The 18,925-nt window shown below is 32.1% G+C and overlaps 1 protein-coding gene across 2 annotated transcripts in view; it reads left to right on the top strand.

Annotated features, from left to right (window-relative positions):
* Positions 1-18,925, top strand: part of LOC139482161 (uncharacterized) — a 114,864-nt gene that overhangs the window by 64,408 nt on the left and 31,531 nt on the right. For both annotated transcript variants that reach the window (XM_071265861.1, XM_071265862.1), the window contains exons 24-34: positions 2,039-2,236; positions 2,825-3,018; positions 3,430-3,562; positions 3,916-4,151; positions 4,493-4,739; positions 5,370-5,459; positions 6,119-6,297; positions 6,816-6,910; positions 7,579-7,810; positions 9,199-9,321; positions 10,056-10,240. In XM_071265861.1, the coding sequence (XP_071121962.1) occupies positions 2,039-2,236; positions 2,825-3,018; positions 3,430-3,562; positions 3,916-4,151; positions 4,493-4,739; positions 5,370-5,459; positions 6,119-6,297; positions 6,816-6,910; positions 7,579-7,810; positions 9,199-9,321; positions 10,056-10,240 (1,912 nt within the window). The remainder of the gene's footprint in view (positions 1-2,038; positions 2,237-2,824; positions 3,019-3,429; positions 3,563-3,915; positions 4,152-4,492; positions 4,740-5,369; positions 5,460-6,118; positions 6,298-6,815; positions 6,911-7,578; positions 7,811-9,198; positions 9,322-10,055; positions 10,241-18,925) is intronic.

Genomic DNA, 18,925 nt, shown 5'->3' with positions numbered 1-18,925 from the left:
GTTGTTGGGTTGCTGCCCCTGAATTAGTAATTTTAAGGAAATTTTGCTGTTTTTGGTTATTATCTTGAATATTATTATAGATAGAGATAAACAGTAAACAGCAATAATGTTCAGCAAAGTAAGATTTACAATTAAGTCAACGTGACTGAAATGGTCAGTTGACCCCTTTAGGAGTTATTGCCCTTAATAGTCAATTTTTAACCATTTTTCGTAAATCTTAGTAATATTTTACAGAAATCTTCTCCTCTGAAACTACTGGGCCAAATTAATCCAAACTTGGCCACAATCATCTTTTGGGTTAGTAGTTTGAAAAATGTGTCCGGTGACCTGGCCATCAAACCAAGATGGCCGCCATGGCTAAAAATAGAACATGGGGTAAAATGCAGTTTTTGGCTTATAACTCAAAACCCAAAGCATTTAGAGCAAGTCTGACATGGGGTAAAATTGTTTATCAGGTCAACATTTATCTGCTCTGAAATTTTTAGATGAATCGGATAACCCGTTGTTGGGTTGCTGACCCTGAATTGTTAGTTTTAAGGAAATTTTGCTGTTTTTGGTCATTATCTTGAATATTATTATTGATAGAGATAAACTGTAAACAACAATAATGTTCAGCAAAGTAAGATTTACAAATAAGTCAACATGACCGAAATGGTCAATTGACCCCCTTAGGAGTTATTGTTCTTTATAGTCAATTTTTAACAAATTTCATAAAATTTGTAAATTATTACTAACATTTTCCACTGAAACTAATAGGCCAAGTTCATTATAGATAGAGATAATTTTAAGCAGCAAGAATGTTCAGTAAAGTAAGATGTACAAACACATCACCATCACCAAAACACAATTTTGTCATGAATCCATCTGCTTCTTTTAATATTCACTTAGACCAAGGTGAGCGACACAGGCTCTTTAGAGCCTCTAGTATTTACATTTTCATGACTAGAATATACATTTTTAACCGGATTTTTATGACAAAAATGTCGGTTATTGATTTGGGGATATATGGCAGGCGGGCGGTCGGGCGGCAACCAAATGTTGTCCGTGCATTTACTCATGAACCATTTGACCAAAGCTTTTAAAATTTTAATATGTTGTTACTGACATGACTGACAACAAAATGAAGGTCAAGTTCAATAATTACGATTTTGACGTTTACCGTTCAGGAGTTATGGTTCTTGAAAGTTTGAAAATGGTGTTTTCAGTCGTGTCCGTGCATTTACGCATGAACTGTTCTACCAAAGCTTCCCAAATTTTAATATGTTGTTACTGATGACAAAATGGAGGTCAAGTTCAATAATGATGATTTTGACTTTTACCGTTCAGGAGTTATGGTTCTTGAAAGATTGAAAAATGGCGTTTCCAGTCGTATCCGTGCATTTACTAATGAACTGTTCAACCAAAGCGTTTCAAATTTTAATATGTTGTTACTGATGACAAAATGGAGGTCAAGTTCAATAATGAGGATTTTGACTTTACCGTTCAGGAGTTATGGTTCTTGAAAGATCGAAAAATGGTGTTTCTTTTCATGTTGTTGCATTTACTCATGAACCATTCAACCTAAGCTTTTCAAATTTTGATATGTTGATACTGATGAAAAAATGGAGGTGAAATTTGATATTGACAATTTTCACTTTTACCGTTCATCAGTTGTGGTTCTTGTGATATTGCCAGGACACAAATAAATGTTAATAAATCCGGTTTGCTGTCATTGTGACAGCCTCTTGTTACTTTGTGGCATTACTTTGGCTACAGAGTATTCTATGATATTTTGTTAAGGTGCCAGGGTGACTACCGATTACCTATACACAATAGCTATCAGCTGACCTATGTTGACATAGTGTCATAAAACCCCTGGTAGATGCATTTATTTCTAAAAGAGAGAGATAACTACTTAAAAAAACTGTGCATGTTGATTATAGCTTAACGGAAAGTGAAAAGTTTCAGTACTACTGCTTAGCCTTGTGTTCATTATTTGGTACAAATTTGGATGTTTAAAAAATTAGCTACTTATTCATACCTTGTATTTTTTTCCCAGGTTGTTACAAAATAATGAGATTCAGTATATAGAGGAAGGATCATTTAACGGTTTAGATAAACTTGAGACTCTGGACCTGAGCAGTAACCAGCTGTCCTACTTCCCAGCCATTTCCATGGAGACACTGACCTCTCTTAACCTTGGAGGTAACATGATAGAAACTTTAGGAGGATTCCCAGTCAATAACAGCATAGTTGTGTAAGTATCATAGTAAACTGTGGATTCATTATTTTGGTTGAATACAATTTTTTTTGGATTTCATATGTAAATAACCATGAATTTAAATGCTCAATATAGTACAGAATTTCTATATGCTTAATGCAGGCTTTGGCAAAACTACAAAATTACAACTTTCTTTTGCTAACCAACTAAATTAGTATCAGTGAATTTTAAAGGATGTATAATGAACATTCTTGAATGAGAAAATTTTTGAAGAAGCATAGGCAGAAATTATTCATACCTTGAGAAGGGTATATAAATTGGACATGTTTAATTTATACATTAAATATAATTTACTGTGAATTCAGAAATTATTGCATGTATTTATTATTTCGATTTTTACAGAATAGAGGAAAATGCAAATTTAATTATTGAAATTTCAGGAAATTTGCATAAAGATATATGAATCATATATCAAAATGCAAGTTTTTATTATTGTGATTCTAACAAAGTTGCATTTTTTGCATTTATAAAAATCTCAAAATAATTTTATAAGAAGTTTTTGGTTAATTGGTTTGCCCTTAAATTAAGAGCATAATGCTACTCTTTGTTGTTTTATTTTTACAGGAATTTGACAGGAAATTCCTTAGGTTGTGAATGTAGTACGGCATACAGTCTGTACTATGTGAAGGACACAGTTACTGGTGGTACATGTGCTAGTCCATCTGCTCTAGCAGGTGTTACATTTGAAGCAGGACTTGTCAACTCTACTAGTTTTAAATATTTTGATACATTGAATGATACCAAGAAATTCCAGTGCAGTAAGTGGTATAGATTTAGGGCTTTTCTGGGGTTAAATGTTAAGGGGGGAAGGGGTATGAGGCACTTTTCTATAACCACAAGCACTAACAATCAATTTTTATTTTGGAATGCCACTTAATCTTAAGGTTTTTGTCAAAAAAATATTCATTCTTTATAACTTTTAAAGGAGGTCAAACAAGATACAAGTCTTACCCTAAAAGATATTTAAACACAATAACTTTTGAGATACAACCAATTTTGCTGTTGATTCAGAGCAGTGGAAATATATGTATATTAGGCTTTCCATACCTTTTGTGATTTGATACAAAACAGTTCTCAGCAGCACATAATGAAATAATCCAAGTATCAAAATTAGCTGGTCAGGTCCAGCTGTCTGACAATTTTCAACAGCTTACTTTTATTTTTTTTAGGTGCAGAGAATATTGTAGGAACTGCAGTTTCGTCAACGGAAATGAAAATACAGTGGAATCGGCCATCAAGTCTTTATGCTGTGTTTGATACTAATGACACAATTGAAGCTGTAGGAGCTAATGTGGCAACATGGTAAATACACTATAATTACCTTACATCAATCAGCATTTTATCGTCACAAATTGATTTTTGCAACACTGCCATTGACATTGATTGAACAGATTAATCTGTCTATCATAAAACATTGAAAAAATCAATCATATGGGTGGTTGGAAGGCACTTTTAACTTGTACCCCCATTCATGAAACTGAAATTAAATTTGATGAGCTAATGAAACAAAATTTCAACTTGATGTTCCTTATGATATGATTTTTCTAAGTTTAATGCAAAAAAGAGTTTTTACCCCAACTTCAGGATTAATTACATGTTTATGCTTTTGCAATTTTGGCAATTTGAATTTGAAATAAAAACTGGTTTCTTTTCAGGAACTATATAGTAACTTGTACCAGTACCACAGCTGCTACACTGACAAAGACTGAAACTGTTACTGTAACCATACCATCAACTTCCCATAGTGCATCAGTAACATTCAAAGATACTGATGGGTTACTTCCCTTGAATTCCTATGACTGTGTTATACAACTTGAAGTTAATGGTTATACTTCAGCCAAGAGTATACCAGAAACAGTTTATATCAGACAAACACAATCCAATACATCAGGTATAGTGAAAGCTGAAACCATTTATGTTTTCTGGTCTGTGCGTCCTTTCGTCTGTTCGTCAGTCCGTTTGTTCGTTGGTTCTTTTGTCTGTCCCGCTTCAGGTTAAAGTTTTTGGTCGAGGTAGTTTTTGATGAAGTTGTCCAATCAACCTGAAACTTAGTATACATTGTTCCTAATAATATGATCTTTCTAATTTTAATTCCAAATTAGAGTTTTTATCCCAATTTCACAGTCCACTGAACATAAAAAAAAATGATAGAGCGAGTGGGCATCCTTGTACTAGGGACACATCCATGATTAACATATTTATTATGGTAACCAATTTTCTTTCTAATTTCAGTTGCTAATTCCCTTCCTGTCAGTGTGTATGATTTTACCATCAGTAATGATGACTTTGGAACAGCTGCATCAATGACACCATCAAACCCATACCATGTGATCAGTCCTACTGGGTCCTGGCCAGCCATATCTACTGATCCCACTTCTGACACATTCTCTGATTGGTTCAGAGATACTACTGCTAATATAAAGCTGGATAGAGAAATTGTTTTGACTGTGGACAGTTCATCTGGATCTGATGTACACAAGTAAGTACAGTAAAACCCACATTATGGCAGTCTGTTAATCAGTTACTTTTGATGCAGGTTTTACTGTAGTTAGAAAATATATTGATTTTAAGGTGGTACCCAACACTTTCACTAAAATTGATTTGGCTCGTTTAATTTTCATAAAATTTTGACAAAGTATTTTCTTTGACCCTCTAACAAAAATATTAAAATTTTAAAAATTATGAACCAACCATTTTATTAGAAAAAATACACGAGTTATATAGCAGTTTGACAAAAATCAATTTTGATCACAGAGAAGCTTAATATTCCCTTTACAACACAACGTAATTAAAACGTTTAGCTGACTTTACAGAGTTATCTCCCTGTAGTGTTAGGTACCACCTTAAAGACTTATGTTTATCATGTTATGAAGTATTATGTGACATATAGAATTAAATTGGGGTCTGTTTGATTGATTTTTTGAAGTTGAAGTTTGATGATGAAGTTTGTGGCTATTGGAATAGAAAATTGCTGGGATATCTCAAAAGAAAATATTTTGAAAACTAAAAATTAAAATACTAGAGGGTATATTCATCTTAAAAAGAAGCTAATTTAAAAAAAAAGGTATGAGTTGTTAGGTTTTTTTCATTTACCATCTGTATTTTTCAGTTACTATAGTGATTCCTACTTCCTGGCTGATGATTCTGGGTATGGAGCAGAAGGTCAGACAGATTGTGGTGGCATTCTCCATAACTTTTTGTAAGTCTTCTAATTATTACATTTAAAAAAGTTTATAGATATATTTTCCTATCTAGTCAAGCACTTTTAAAGCTTCTTTAGTTCATGTACTAACATTGAGTCACTGTGACCTACTTTTATTGTGTGAGTGACTTTGATAGAGTTTTATAAGAGATCTATATCATACTATTCATTTCAGCTATAAAAGGCCCAGAAATCACAAATTTAAAACCATTCAAAGAAGCAAAGTAAAAGCCTAATTAGTGTACAAAAAAATGAACGAATAACAAATATGTAACACAGCGACAAACAACAACTGCTGAATAACAGGCTCCTGATTTGGGTCATACACATACATACAGAATGTGGTGGGGCTACATGTAAGCGGGATCCCAACCTTCCTGCTAACTTGGGACAGTAGTGAAACAGTACAACAAAAGAACGAACTATACAAATTAGTTGAAAAAGGCTCAACTCAAAACAGAAAAATATATAACAAATCAAAGTCTGCATACAAACTTGAAGAACATATTTGTAATTCATTTAACATTTATATGTGTGATTAGCATGAACCCATTAAAAATAAACAAAAATTGGCATCTCACAAATAATAATAATACCACACGATCAGAAATTATTGATCTCTATGGTTTTGTATCATGTCTTTATATGTTTTCCAGTTATACTTCTGCCATAAGAACTGGGCTGAAGTTTTCAGGAAGTGAAAAGATAACTGTTGGTGGAGGAGAGGAATTATGGGTATTTCTCAACAAAGTATTGGTAATAGAAATCATTGCCAATAGAGCATCAGCCAGTGTGGCATGTCAGACTGTTGATTTATCTGCAGCTGCTGCAACAGGTAAATAGGAAGTCGAGAGGTATTGTGGGTAATCTTGAAATTTCTGAATCTAACAGCATTCTGGGTAATAATTTCAAAAGCATACATTGCTACATGCTGATTAGATTATATTATTTTAAATAATGAATCTTTGATGGTTAGAAACATTTTCTTTATCTATAATTGACTATAACTGTTGTTTTATTCATTTACCACTGAAAAATATTTAAAACAAATGTCTTTAAATGTTATATATGTGCTAAGATTACAATACATTCTCAGATTTACAAATACAAAAAATTCACTAAAGACAAATCTACAAACAAAATGAAGTTTAGATAAATTGAATATGATCATAGCAACCCATTAGAATAGTGTGGAAATTGGAAGGGAGGGACACTACCAGACAAATATAAAGCTAGAAAAGAAGTTAAGAAAAAGACTGAATTGTCAAAAATTCAAAAAAAATCTTCACAATTTATTTAGTGTATCAAAGTTAGATTCAATGGCATCTAAGTAACATTATTTACTTATTTTAGGAGGAGGAACTTTAACATTAGAAGAAGGCACCATTGTAGGAGGTGTCTGTACGGGATTAACTCCCTTGGCTTCTACTGTCTCGTTGGATTTAGAGGTTTGATATCATTTTATAATTACAAAGAATGTACTTTTTATTGGTGAATCACAATTAGCTTGGATTTTGGGATATGTATGTATGTTCTGTATCTCCCTCCTTTAGTAGGAGCACCACCAAATATGAATATTAAAGTGGTTTGGGAATGCTGATGGATTTTATAATATTACAAAAAACAAAGGTTTGAATTACTTGGGTATAATTTATTTATCCAATACATCTTTATTATTCGGGGCTTTTGGGTCAAATTAGATTCTGTGATGGGAATCCACGAACTCAAAAGTTTATCGAAGTTGGTTCATTAATTCATAATTTTGGCCCTAGAAATTATGAAACTTGTTTAAAAAGTCCCATATTTCTAGGAAATTGATTCAAAATGTAAACTATTCATATTGCAGGCTAATATATTTATAAATATGATTTAGACATACAATTTTCTTATACTTTCAAAAATAATACATTAAGAAATTTAAAAAGGTTAATATTTACCCAGTCAATTTAAGTTTGAAAAAAATACCCATGTACAAGGCCATTCAATAGGATTACTGGTTCTTGTCAATTCCTGGAAAATTTTGCAAAACCAAGAAAATAAAAATTTTCTTCAATCTAGAAAACTGGTTTCCAAGAAAATAAAGTGAATCCACATTATTTCTCACTTGTTTTTGCAGGTGGATGATTCGTACCTGTTTGAAATATTCCATGTGGAACGAGCGGGATGTTCTTCTCAGTTATTACTCCATTTTGACAGTGTCTATCTCACTAATCATGTTGGTGATACAGAACCCATGCATTATAAATATACGGCTGCTGAGAATCTACATGTGAATGGTTTAGTGGGAGAGTTTACATTATGGGACATCTTCACATCAGGGCCACCATACACAATAGAACTTTATAAAGGTCAGTTTTTATCCATCTTTTTTTTTAATGTCTTATCTATAGTGGTTTGAAATCCTTAGTCCTTTTAAAAAGATTAAAACATTTTAATTACCTGTAAAAGGTGGAGGACCCACTGTGTTATGAGTGAAGATAAAACAAAATGGAGTTCCTAAGAGAATGTATGCATGGGGCAGACAACAAAATATAAGATGGGTTCTTTTGAAATTTGAATACCATGGAAAGTTAACACTGAGAGATGTGTAGATCAATTTTCAAAGGGATAAATTTCAGTAAGGGGATGAAACTCTTTTTATCATGCCCCACCTACGATAGTAGAGGGGCATTATGTTTTCTGGTCTGTGTGTCCGTTCGTCCCTCCGTCCATTCGTTCGTCCGTCTGTCCCGCTTCAGGTTAAAGTTTTTGGTCAAGGTAGTATTTGATGAAGTTGAAGTCCAATCAACTTGAAACTTAGTACACATGTTCCTTATGATATGATCTTTCTAATTTTAAGCCAAATTAAACTTTTGACCCCAATTTCACGATCCACTGAACATAGAAAATGAAAGTGCATGTTTCAGGTTAAAGTTTTTGGTCAAGGTAGTTTTTGATGAAGTTGAAGTCCAATCAACTTGAAACTTAGTACACATTTTCCCTATGATATTATCTTTCTAATTTTAATGCCTAATTATATTTTTTATCCAATTTCACGGTCCATTGAACATGGAAAATGATAGTGCGAGTGGGGCATCCTTGTACTTTGGACACATTCTTGTTAGTATTGTTTTTTGGTCAGTCATTTCCATCAATGCTCTTAGATATAAAAAAAAAAAAGGAATGAAATCTTTGTTACTTGGAAGACTAGAATATACATGTAATATGAAAATAGTTGACACAAAGATACAATATCACTGATTATTAAAGAGTTATTTCCCATTAATTTTATATGCTTTCTTAAAAATCTATAAAATGTAGAATGATATCAGGAGCTTGAGAAGGGTAAACATGTCTTGCTAACTTAAACTAAGAAAGATATCAGAAGCTCTAAATGAATAAATAAATAAATACCAAGATAAAACATATATATGTGTATGAGTTCATATAAACAAAAAAAACCTGATGTTAGCAAGAGACATGGAAGTGAATTAAGATCTAGATGCATACATGAAAGAGTCCTGATCAGGATTTAGATATTCAAAGATTTGAAGTAAAGATGGTCATAGAAACATTAATTTGCTTCAGCCACTGAGAAGCCTGAGCTGAAAGTTGCCAAAGCAGATTGAGGGAATGCAAAATCAACACTATAGCTAAAAGATTACTTTGAAGTGTGAGACAGATCATCTGAAATAAGTTGTTAAATGTGCATCTTAATTCTATTATTAAAGTGCATCTTAATTCTATTATTTTGTAGGAAATGAAGCTCGACATTTTGCATTCAAAGATGACACAACAACCAATCAAAATGCAGCAACAACAATAGCTCCACCTACTTATAATTATGTCACTGTTACTGGCACCAGTCTCCAGTATATTGGTAGGTTTATATAGATATATTGCATTCTTAATAGGTCCTACAGCTAGTATATGGAATAACAGTAAAGGTCTTATGTCATATCTCAAGTTTATTTTTGGTAATTTAGAATTTTATGTTGATCTTTGATATTTTCTGTGAAATTTATTATATCTTTATAGTTTTAGAATGATTTGATTATAAGCTTGATACTGTGAATCAAAAATTATTGTGAGGTTTTTATTGTTGTGAGTATTGCGGCTAGATGAATGTCACAGTTTTAATAAAAACTCTCATTCTTACATCTGTGTCCATAATATATCTTGTATTTTTGTCCATTCTTATAAATTTGCAATAATGAATGAATGCAATGATTTCTGGATTTACAGTATCTGTTTATTGTTGAAGACTTGTACATTTCCCTTTAGATGTATTTTGATTATTTTTGTAGTTTGGTTGCTGTTTTGTTTATGTTAACTTAATGTCTTCTGTTGATCACATATTAATGTGATTGTAATTTTACCATCTTGATACTTGGAAGACCAAAATTTGATATATCTTAGTCTCCAAACAGACAAAAAATGAATATCTTAAATAAAGGGGGTTAAAAGTGACGGACTTTTATATGTTTAGCTTTAAACATCTTCATTCGGCAAAGCATATCATCTGTTCTGAAAGCAAGCACACTTTTATTTTTTTAACTTTGTAATTTCAGCATTTTTGTACCTTTGTCATTAACTTGCCTCCTGTACTTTCAGCTTGTACGAGTAACACACAGACCCCAGAGCCAAATAATGCAGCTATGGAAACATTCACCATCACAACAACACAAGCACTAGTGACCCTGGCTACAGAACTTAACTTTGAAGTTGCTGAGTCGTATAATCTTGTCTTTAGAGTGATTGATACTAATGCTGCTCAGACTGGGTCATTGGTCGTCAAGGTAACTGTTTAAGTTGCTGTAGAACATGACCATAGAATTGCATGGTCTAACAATTTCAACCTGATTTATTAATATTATTTCTGCCCAAACTCAGGGTTCAATGTAAGAAACTATTTATTGGACTGCAGAAATTTTCTGCTAAATGACTAAGTCAATCTTTATGCCCCTGAAGTTACTGGAGGGTCATTAAGTGTTACCCTTGTCTGTTTATGCATTCGTCTATACTTATTGACATCACAAATTTGTTTCAGTTTTATTAACTTTAGTTTGCTTCAACTATACACTACAGTCCAGGTGGACTTTGTCATTTCCACTCGCCCACGGTGGACAAACCAATGCCGTCCACTCTCTGTCCACGTCCGTTGTCCACCGTGGGCGTGGTGCCCACCCTATGCCGTGGACTTCCGTGGGCGTATTGCCCACCCTATACCGAGGACAGCCGTGGGCGTGGTGTCCACCCTATACCGAGGACAGCCGTGGACATACAATGCCCACGCCGGTAAACGGTGGGAAGAAGTATGCACAATTCTAGATATTACTCGTGATTTTCGGATACGTTTGATGCTTTTTAAGGGGTTTATTCCAATAAAATCTTTTTGTAAATTAGTTTGCAATATTTCATGCACTTTTTATCTTTGTAAGAGACGTTTAAGGGTAATAACCTTTACCAGTTCACCGAATGAATCAACTTTGCCAACAGGTGATAATAAAATTGACAAGTTTGTGGAATGTGGAAGGTTACCGAAGTAGATTTCGCTTAACAACATTTATTTATTTTTTAATCATTAGAGAAAAAGATTCTCGCATAGTAGCTCATGGGTTTTCTGATTTTATCTTGCCGATATCGGACTTTAAAATTGAAAATTAAACTGTCGCAGACATTTGTACCCACGTTACTTGCGTTTTTGGTTGATAACCGGACGTATTTCGTATAATAACGTGGAAATTATCAAGTGCAAAATAACATTCCTTATCGCTTATGCATATTAATGAAAATATTTTTGAAGGAACAGTCATGTAGATAAATGATGTGAAAATATTTTGTCGTTACAAATATATAATCAATATTATATCAAGGATACCAATAATTTGTGTCAACGTTGCAAAAGAATATCTCAAGAAGGTTTTCCAAAAATTGCGGGAAAATTTGAATGCTTACTCAAGGCCGTTAGTTTTCTCGTTTGAATTGTTTTACATTGTCTTATCGGGGCCTATTATAGCTGACTATGCGGTATGGGCTTTGCTCATTGTTGAAGGCCGTACGGTGACCTATAGTTGTTAAAGGGAAATTCCGCGATTTTTTACTTATCATCTAATTATGTTCATCTTAACATAAAAAACACATTTGCAAAGTTTTAAATTTATATTCCTTCTAATAACGGAGAAAATCAAGTATTTGTAACTTTTTTGGTTGAATTCTCGAGTGGGTCGTGACGTATTAGCCCGATTTGTTGAATTCTGGGAAAAAATAAAATCTGTTTAACTCTTATAGCTTATCGACAATATACGTAATTAAAAGCGCACAGCTGACAAATGGTCGTAGTTATTAACCACAATATAAGAATGAACGAAAATGAATATGCATATACCGTTTTGTATTGATTGAATTAAACTCCTATAAAATTATCTCTAGTAAATGTTTTCGAAAAAATTTCATTAATTATTGTTGAGATTTTTTTCATAAAATATTTATTGAACATTTTTACTGATATTGAACTGAAAATATTTCAGTTCTATTTACCGTTATTGTTTTGATTATCATTTCAATGCAACTTATGTGTGAGCAGCGTGTGTATATTATTTTGTAAAGGTCACTGTATATTTCTCGGCTTGAGGTCAATTCGTTTACCTTGTAGCTATTTAGCCGCAGGTGTGAGTTCAAGCGTACACAGGTATGAATGTTGTTATTTGGAAAGGATAAACAGAAAGGATTAGAAAGAGTATGATGTGGTAATCCACTAAGATTTAATACACGATGAGAATAAAGATACAATAATTAAATTGTGTAAATTAATTGAAAATAAAATTCAGATTCGTAATTCCGAAAGTGTAAAAAAATAACAGGAAACAATTTTGATTACTTTCTTAGCGGCAATTGGCGTAAAGATTCAAATATGAAGTAAAAAATAGTAGTTTTAATCTTTAATAAAACTGAATGCAATATTACCCAATTTGATATACCATTGCACATCTGTTTGATATCATTGACTTTACCGGAATTTCTTAACTTGTATTCAAATCTTAATGTGCATTGTTGAACATGATAGCCGTCTTTAATCCAAATAAGTAATACAGTAGTTGTAATAAAACTTATATTTTAGACATGCATAACTGATATTGACGAATTTAGAATAGTTCGTCCCTACATCGTTGTTCTTAAAACAATCATTATTAGTATACATGTAAGTTTCCTGACGTATAAGCGCCATTGAGGATGAGCTCCAGAGAAAGCAGACTAGTAGCGTTTCGTTAGTTTGTTTGTTAGGAAAGGAGAGGAAATGCAACCACTTGTATAGATAAACGACAGAATTACCATACAAGCATTTATAGTCAACACAACCAGAAAGAGTTCCCATCGTTGGACGGGGAAATATGTAGGCTTCCAAAAAGGAACAAGTGACATGTCTAACTCTGAATAGTTAGAAAACGGACTATCGACATCGACCGCATGTTCTGAAACTACATGCATATATACGTAAACGTTTATGATAGTGATGAGTTCTTGCGTCTGACAAAAACAATTCATTTTTTTACATAAATAAGGCCGTTAGTTTTCTCGCTTGAATTGTTTTACATTGTCTTATCGGGGCCTTTTATAGCTGACTATATGCGGTATGGGCTTTTTTCATTGTTGAAGGCCGTACGGTGACCTATAATTGTTAATGTTTGTGTCATTTTGGTCTTTTGTGGATAGTTGTCTCATTGGCAATCATACCACATCTTCTTTTTTATAAATTCCTTCATGGTTATATCTTGCCATACGTTTATATTGATTTGTAAGGAAATTACTCAAAATCGTTATTTGAAAATCCTGATTGTGAGATGTAGATTCATTTTAATACAGAAATTTCGTCTATATATTAAGTTTCACAAGTGTATAACACGGAGAAGCTCTGAAGGTACATTACTCCCATTTTGTTTGGGTGTGAACCATCGATGTTAATTTACAGCAATATCAAAGAATAAGATGATGATGGTAGAAAGAACTATGGGCGTCATGTGGCAAATATTACATGCATATCGGACTATGAGTTGTCAATCTGTATGAAAATATTTCCAATACAACCATATTATTGAGAAGGAATGTTTACATGCTATACTCTCGTACTAGTATTACAGGGTTCTTGTGGCGTACACCTTACACACACAACTTTTTAACGATTTAAAAAAAAAGACAGAACCAATTTAATGTCATATTTTTTTTTTTAAATATAACCAAAAGTCTTTTATCTGACAAGAATACCCCTTTTTAGCGGACAAGTAATTTATTCTTTTTTCTGTTATTGAATACCAAAAAAGAAAATAAATCCCGAAATTAATTCGAAACTTTGATACTCAATAGTTTCCCAGCAAAATATTCCCATCCTTTGGTTATAATTAGTGTTCGTCCAGTGGCATATACAACAAATGTGATGACGAGTTCTTTCCTTTGTTCGAGAACAATCTTATTGAAATATAAATCTGTGATTTTACTATGTCCACAACTTCAATGAACCAAAGCAAGTTATACATCGACCTGTATTTAAATCAAATTGGTTCTCTTCTTCTTCTTCTTCTTCTTCTTCTTCTGGTATACAATAGTCTATCGACATTCGATGATTACATACTGTTGGCATACGTGGACTAGTCTATTTACAAAACTTTTACCCCAATTTATTCGAAATAAATTTTTTTCTTATGTTCAATGTATACATGTATATATTTTAAATTGCGCTATAGTTCCGGCATAACTTTCTACCCAGTCGTATAAACGAATCGTCGACAAGTGCGTACATTTTTTAAATCATTTTTTCTGGTATGTTCCAATCTGTCCTTCACTATTGACAATGAGTATATTTTACATTTTCCAAAATTCACCCTTGGAAAAAATATTTATGTGATTTTAATTTCATCAAATCTTATTTTTTTGGTATTATTTTTATTTTTATGAATAATATTCTTTACACCAGATAAGTTATTTATAAACAAGCGTTTGAGTTTAGTAATGACAAGTATGACAGTTGTATATTATACATCTGATAATTTAAAATGGAAAGTTATAAGTTATCGGCCGTGTACACTGATCAATACCTGCAGAAGTGAAACGATGCATGAACTTGCAAGACCGACAGGAAATCGCTTGAATACCTGGACGTGTCACCTCACACCCCTCACAATACCTTTGGAAGTAATACCTTTAGTCATGCTGGTGATCGGATGAGGGAAGATCAGAATTTATTTAGATAAAAATTATTACTTTAAAGAATTATGAACAAATAAGATTTTCGAAAACAATTTTCACGTAACATTTATTTATGATTTCAACTTTGACTTTATATCTAATTCCAATATTAACAGTTTAAAAACAACAGACCACGGTAATTTAAAAAAAAATAAGAATATGTTCCGTATCAAGTTAGTTAGTCGGATAAAACAACCATACGATTGACAAGATATCGACACGCAATTACGACTACATCGGTTACTGTAGTTTTGTTTCTTTGTGGTTTATAGACATATTTTATTGATGCTTATTTGTGATGTCAGGACAGTTCAACTATCTATGAGGTATTGAATTTGCTTCAACCCATCACTTAAGACTTTATGGTATCCACTCAAAAGGCAGATATTCATTTTTGAGGATCATGCAAAGAGAACTTTATTATCCTAATCGCTATCAGTATTTCTTTTATATACATGAACACCTGCTACAAAGTTTTTTGTTTTTTTTCCCGTCTTTTTAATGCTGAGATACCTCCTTAACAGTTAATAAAAAAGAACTAGATTTACGGCATGAATATAGTTTTAATCAAAAGGTTACACAAGATGCATATATACACATTATATATAATCTCGGTAAAATATCATATATGCATTTGAGAAAACCAAACAGAATAGAATTTGAATCTAATATGTACTGAGTCATTTCTTTTAATATAATTCCTCATAGTTGACAAATACTAGTATACAAGAAACCATAAGAAGAAACAATCCTGCTATTATATTAGTCTATATATATATATATATATAAAAAATTATACAAAATTTATAAGTTCAAAAGCCCTTATACATACGAATTATTCCAGAGACTTCACTTCCAATGTTCTTATAATCTAATCTGAAATTTATTGGTTATTTTAAAGGAACAGATATAATTTTGTCAGAAGAAATATGATTCGTACCAATTTTAATAGCTAATAAAAATATCCTTTTACCAAATAATGAGAAATATGATTCGTACCAATTTTGATAGGTAATAAATATCCTTTTACCAAATAATGAGAAATTTCTAACCGGGAGCGTCTAACACCACCTAGGCCATCGTGGTACACTAAGCTCCTGAAACTGCACTAAGCCCATGGTGGGATGGTGTTATGAATAAAACAATCATACCATCGGATGTATTTTTTCCTCATTGGCAAGATAATATATCTGAATTTTTGTCAGTACATTTTGTTGTTTTGTCGTAATATGATTTTTTCTGTCATCAAAGGTTTTGTCCGACAGCACGTGCAAGTAATTAACAGGTAATAAAACCACTGATCCATGAAGAAATGAAGAAATAAAGAAAGGTTATTATATAATAACGGTGTCTTCCTCAAATGCCAACATTTTATATGTTACCTATACCTAAGGAGGTTATATTAGGAGGAGAGTGAACACTCTGCATGATACAAAATTAGCATCCCCAGGATATCAGTTCGATCAGAGAAAAATGATAAAATTATAAAGAAGCCGACATGTTTATCACCCACTTGACATGGCCCTCTGATGTACCGGGCTGTTACCGCTAGCAGTTCGGGCTATTGGATAAATCGCATATGTCACGTGATTGTTATCAGTTCAGGTGAAATTTTGGTAGCAATGCAGTGTAGAGGTGTTTATGATATGATATCGTAATATAACCTCCTTGCTATACCTTAAATGCCATTAAAAATAGGTTTTTTTTTATAAGAGAAAATGGCAGATTTTGGGGTTAAAAAGAGATAAAGAAAATTAAAACATTTTAAAATCTTTTAATAAAAAAAATTTGAAATGAATTTTTTTTATTCTGACACATAAGAAATTCGAAATATTAAAGAAATTTAAGTGAAAATTTTAAAATTTAATTTAAGTGGGCTGTATGGTAGGGTGCGTCTAAACACTGCCAAGGAGTCCTTAGTCCTTAGTGGACTAAGGACTTATAACATGTCACTAAGGACTAGATGGGGTGCTATTAAATGTAATTTCTTTTCATATTATGGTAGATATTGATATCTAATGCATAAAAAAATAATCTTAGATAAACGAGATATTCAACATTATTTAGACACGTGCCTGTTTTTCTTTGATATGCCGAAAATCAATGAACCGTTTGACACGTGTCAACTGATTACACGGGAATCCTGCTATATCTGGGCGATATCTTTTTGCGCCAAAAAGTAACTCATTTGCGCCACAACTTATTTGCGCCAATACTTCTTTTGCGCCAACTAATTTTCAAAACCATAGGTATCATTTGCGCCAATAAAATAATCATCTTATTGCGCCAATTCTATTTACTTTTATTCATATATAACAACTAAATGATTGACTAGGTACCATCAGCAAACAATCCTCTTACATTGTACAAAGAAATTTTAAATTAGCCTCGCATCCTAATAAAATCATCCCGCTTTCTGGATCGTTACATAATACAAAGTCATCATCTTTGTTTGTAACAACACCAATATCATCCAATATTGTGTGAAATTCTTCTTGATTTTTAGGTTGAGCCGGAATCAGTTTTCTTCTCTCTATATATACATTGACTGACGCACATATTTTAAATCTTTCTTTTCTAAATTTTCTTTTTTAATTTTGAAGAGCTCTGAATTTATTATTTTTGAAGGTCGCCCTGACAACATATCGGTTGCTTTTGTTTTGCACGAAGTTCTTTCTTTCTTTTTACAAATGAAAATATGGTATTTTATACTGCCAAAATATGCTATGAAATTTTAATAAAGCGAAAATGTATTTTATACTCATGATAGTTGACTTGTATTTGTATTATAATTTTAAGAAAAAATGTTTTATAGTCTCTCAAAACTCTTTATTGAGCGGCTCTTGTTGTTAACTTGTGTTTTAAAAAGCTGTATATTTCATATGTACATGTAACAAGTCACGGTGGTGAGAGTATTTGTCTTGTCTTGTCTTGTCTTGATAGGTAAAACATGTACAGGTATGATATAGGTAAAAAATATTAACAGGTAAATGTGGCGCAATTTCATTTCATTTATTGGCGCAATTAATACTATCAAAATAAAAGAGAGTGGCGCAATTAATACCTTTTCAAAACTGCAATTGGCGCAAATTGATTCTGCCCCTATATCTATAGTGCTTAATCGACAAGATTGGTAAAGTTGGAAACTAATAAATGAATTGTTGTTGAAATTTTATTCATGTTTTTTTTTCAGAATGATGAAGTATTTTCTCAAGTGTATTTTGTAATTATTTCATATGAATTATAAATTTGTCACCAGAGCAATATATCTAATGCCGGGTTTTTAATTTGATGTTCAAATTAATAAAAGACTAAAATATATAAAAAATTTGATAACAAAATAAAGTGTTCGAACAATAGAAAGGTATGGAGCTGAAACACTTTATTTTGTTTCTTGTGGTGCACTTTTCAAAATTTATTTTCATATATGAAGACTTTAAGCAATGTATTATTGGACAAAAAGAAATCAATTAGATAATAAATCTTTACTACATGCAACCACATTGAGTTCATATATGAACTGGTTTGACAGAGATTATCTTATGCGACCATTTTTAATTTTTTTTAAATATGAAGAAAACGTTTGAGCAATATATTTTAGGGCACAAACGAACTCATTTGCTAAAAAGATATTTACTACATGTACATGTAACCAAACTGAACTTACATGTAAACGGACGTATTTGGACGGAGTTTATATCTTTTGCCTTTGCTATGGTTCATTTAAAATTTATTATCATATGAAAAACACGTTCGAGCAATATATTTCTGGACAAAAACGAGTTCGCTATGATAATAATTTTTTACTACATGCAACATAGACAAGACGATGTGGTATGATTGGACGGTTTCGATTGGACAACTCTTCCCTAGAGACACAATGACACAGAAATTAATAACCATAAGACCCCGTACGGTCTTCAACAATGAGTAAAGCACATAGTCATTATTTCATAAATCATTTCAAACAATATCTTAAAGAGACAATTTGGTAAAAAAATCGGATTTCCTTATAACATACTTGTTCTTCTTTAAGAAAAATAGATATAAAGAAATTGTATATGAAATTATTTCTGTCGGCTATTTTCATTTTTTCACGTGATAGGTTCAGATTTTATTGTATTACAAAAACTAATATTTTCACATTATGTGCAATTAGCACTCACACCACATCTTCCTATATCTATGGTAAAGTCATATTTGTAAGGCATTCGTACGACGCATTCTCTTCTGTCAAAATTATA

Source organism: Mytilus edulis, chromosome 7 (assembly GCF_963676685.1).
Source record: "Mytilus edulis chromosome 7, xbMytEdul2.2, whole genome shotgun sequence".
In the NCBI taxonomy this organism is placed as follows: Eukaryota; Metazoa; Mollusca; class Bivalvia; order Mytilida; family Mytilidae; genus Mytilus; species Mytilus edulis.
This window is presented reverse-complemented; position numbering and strand designations above follow the sequence as displayed.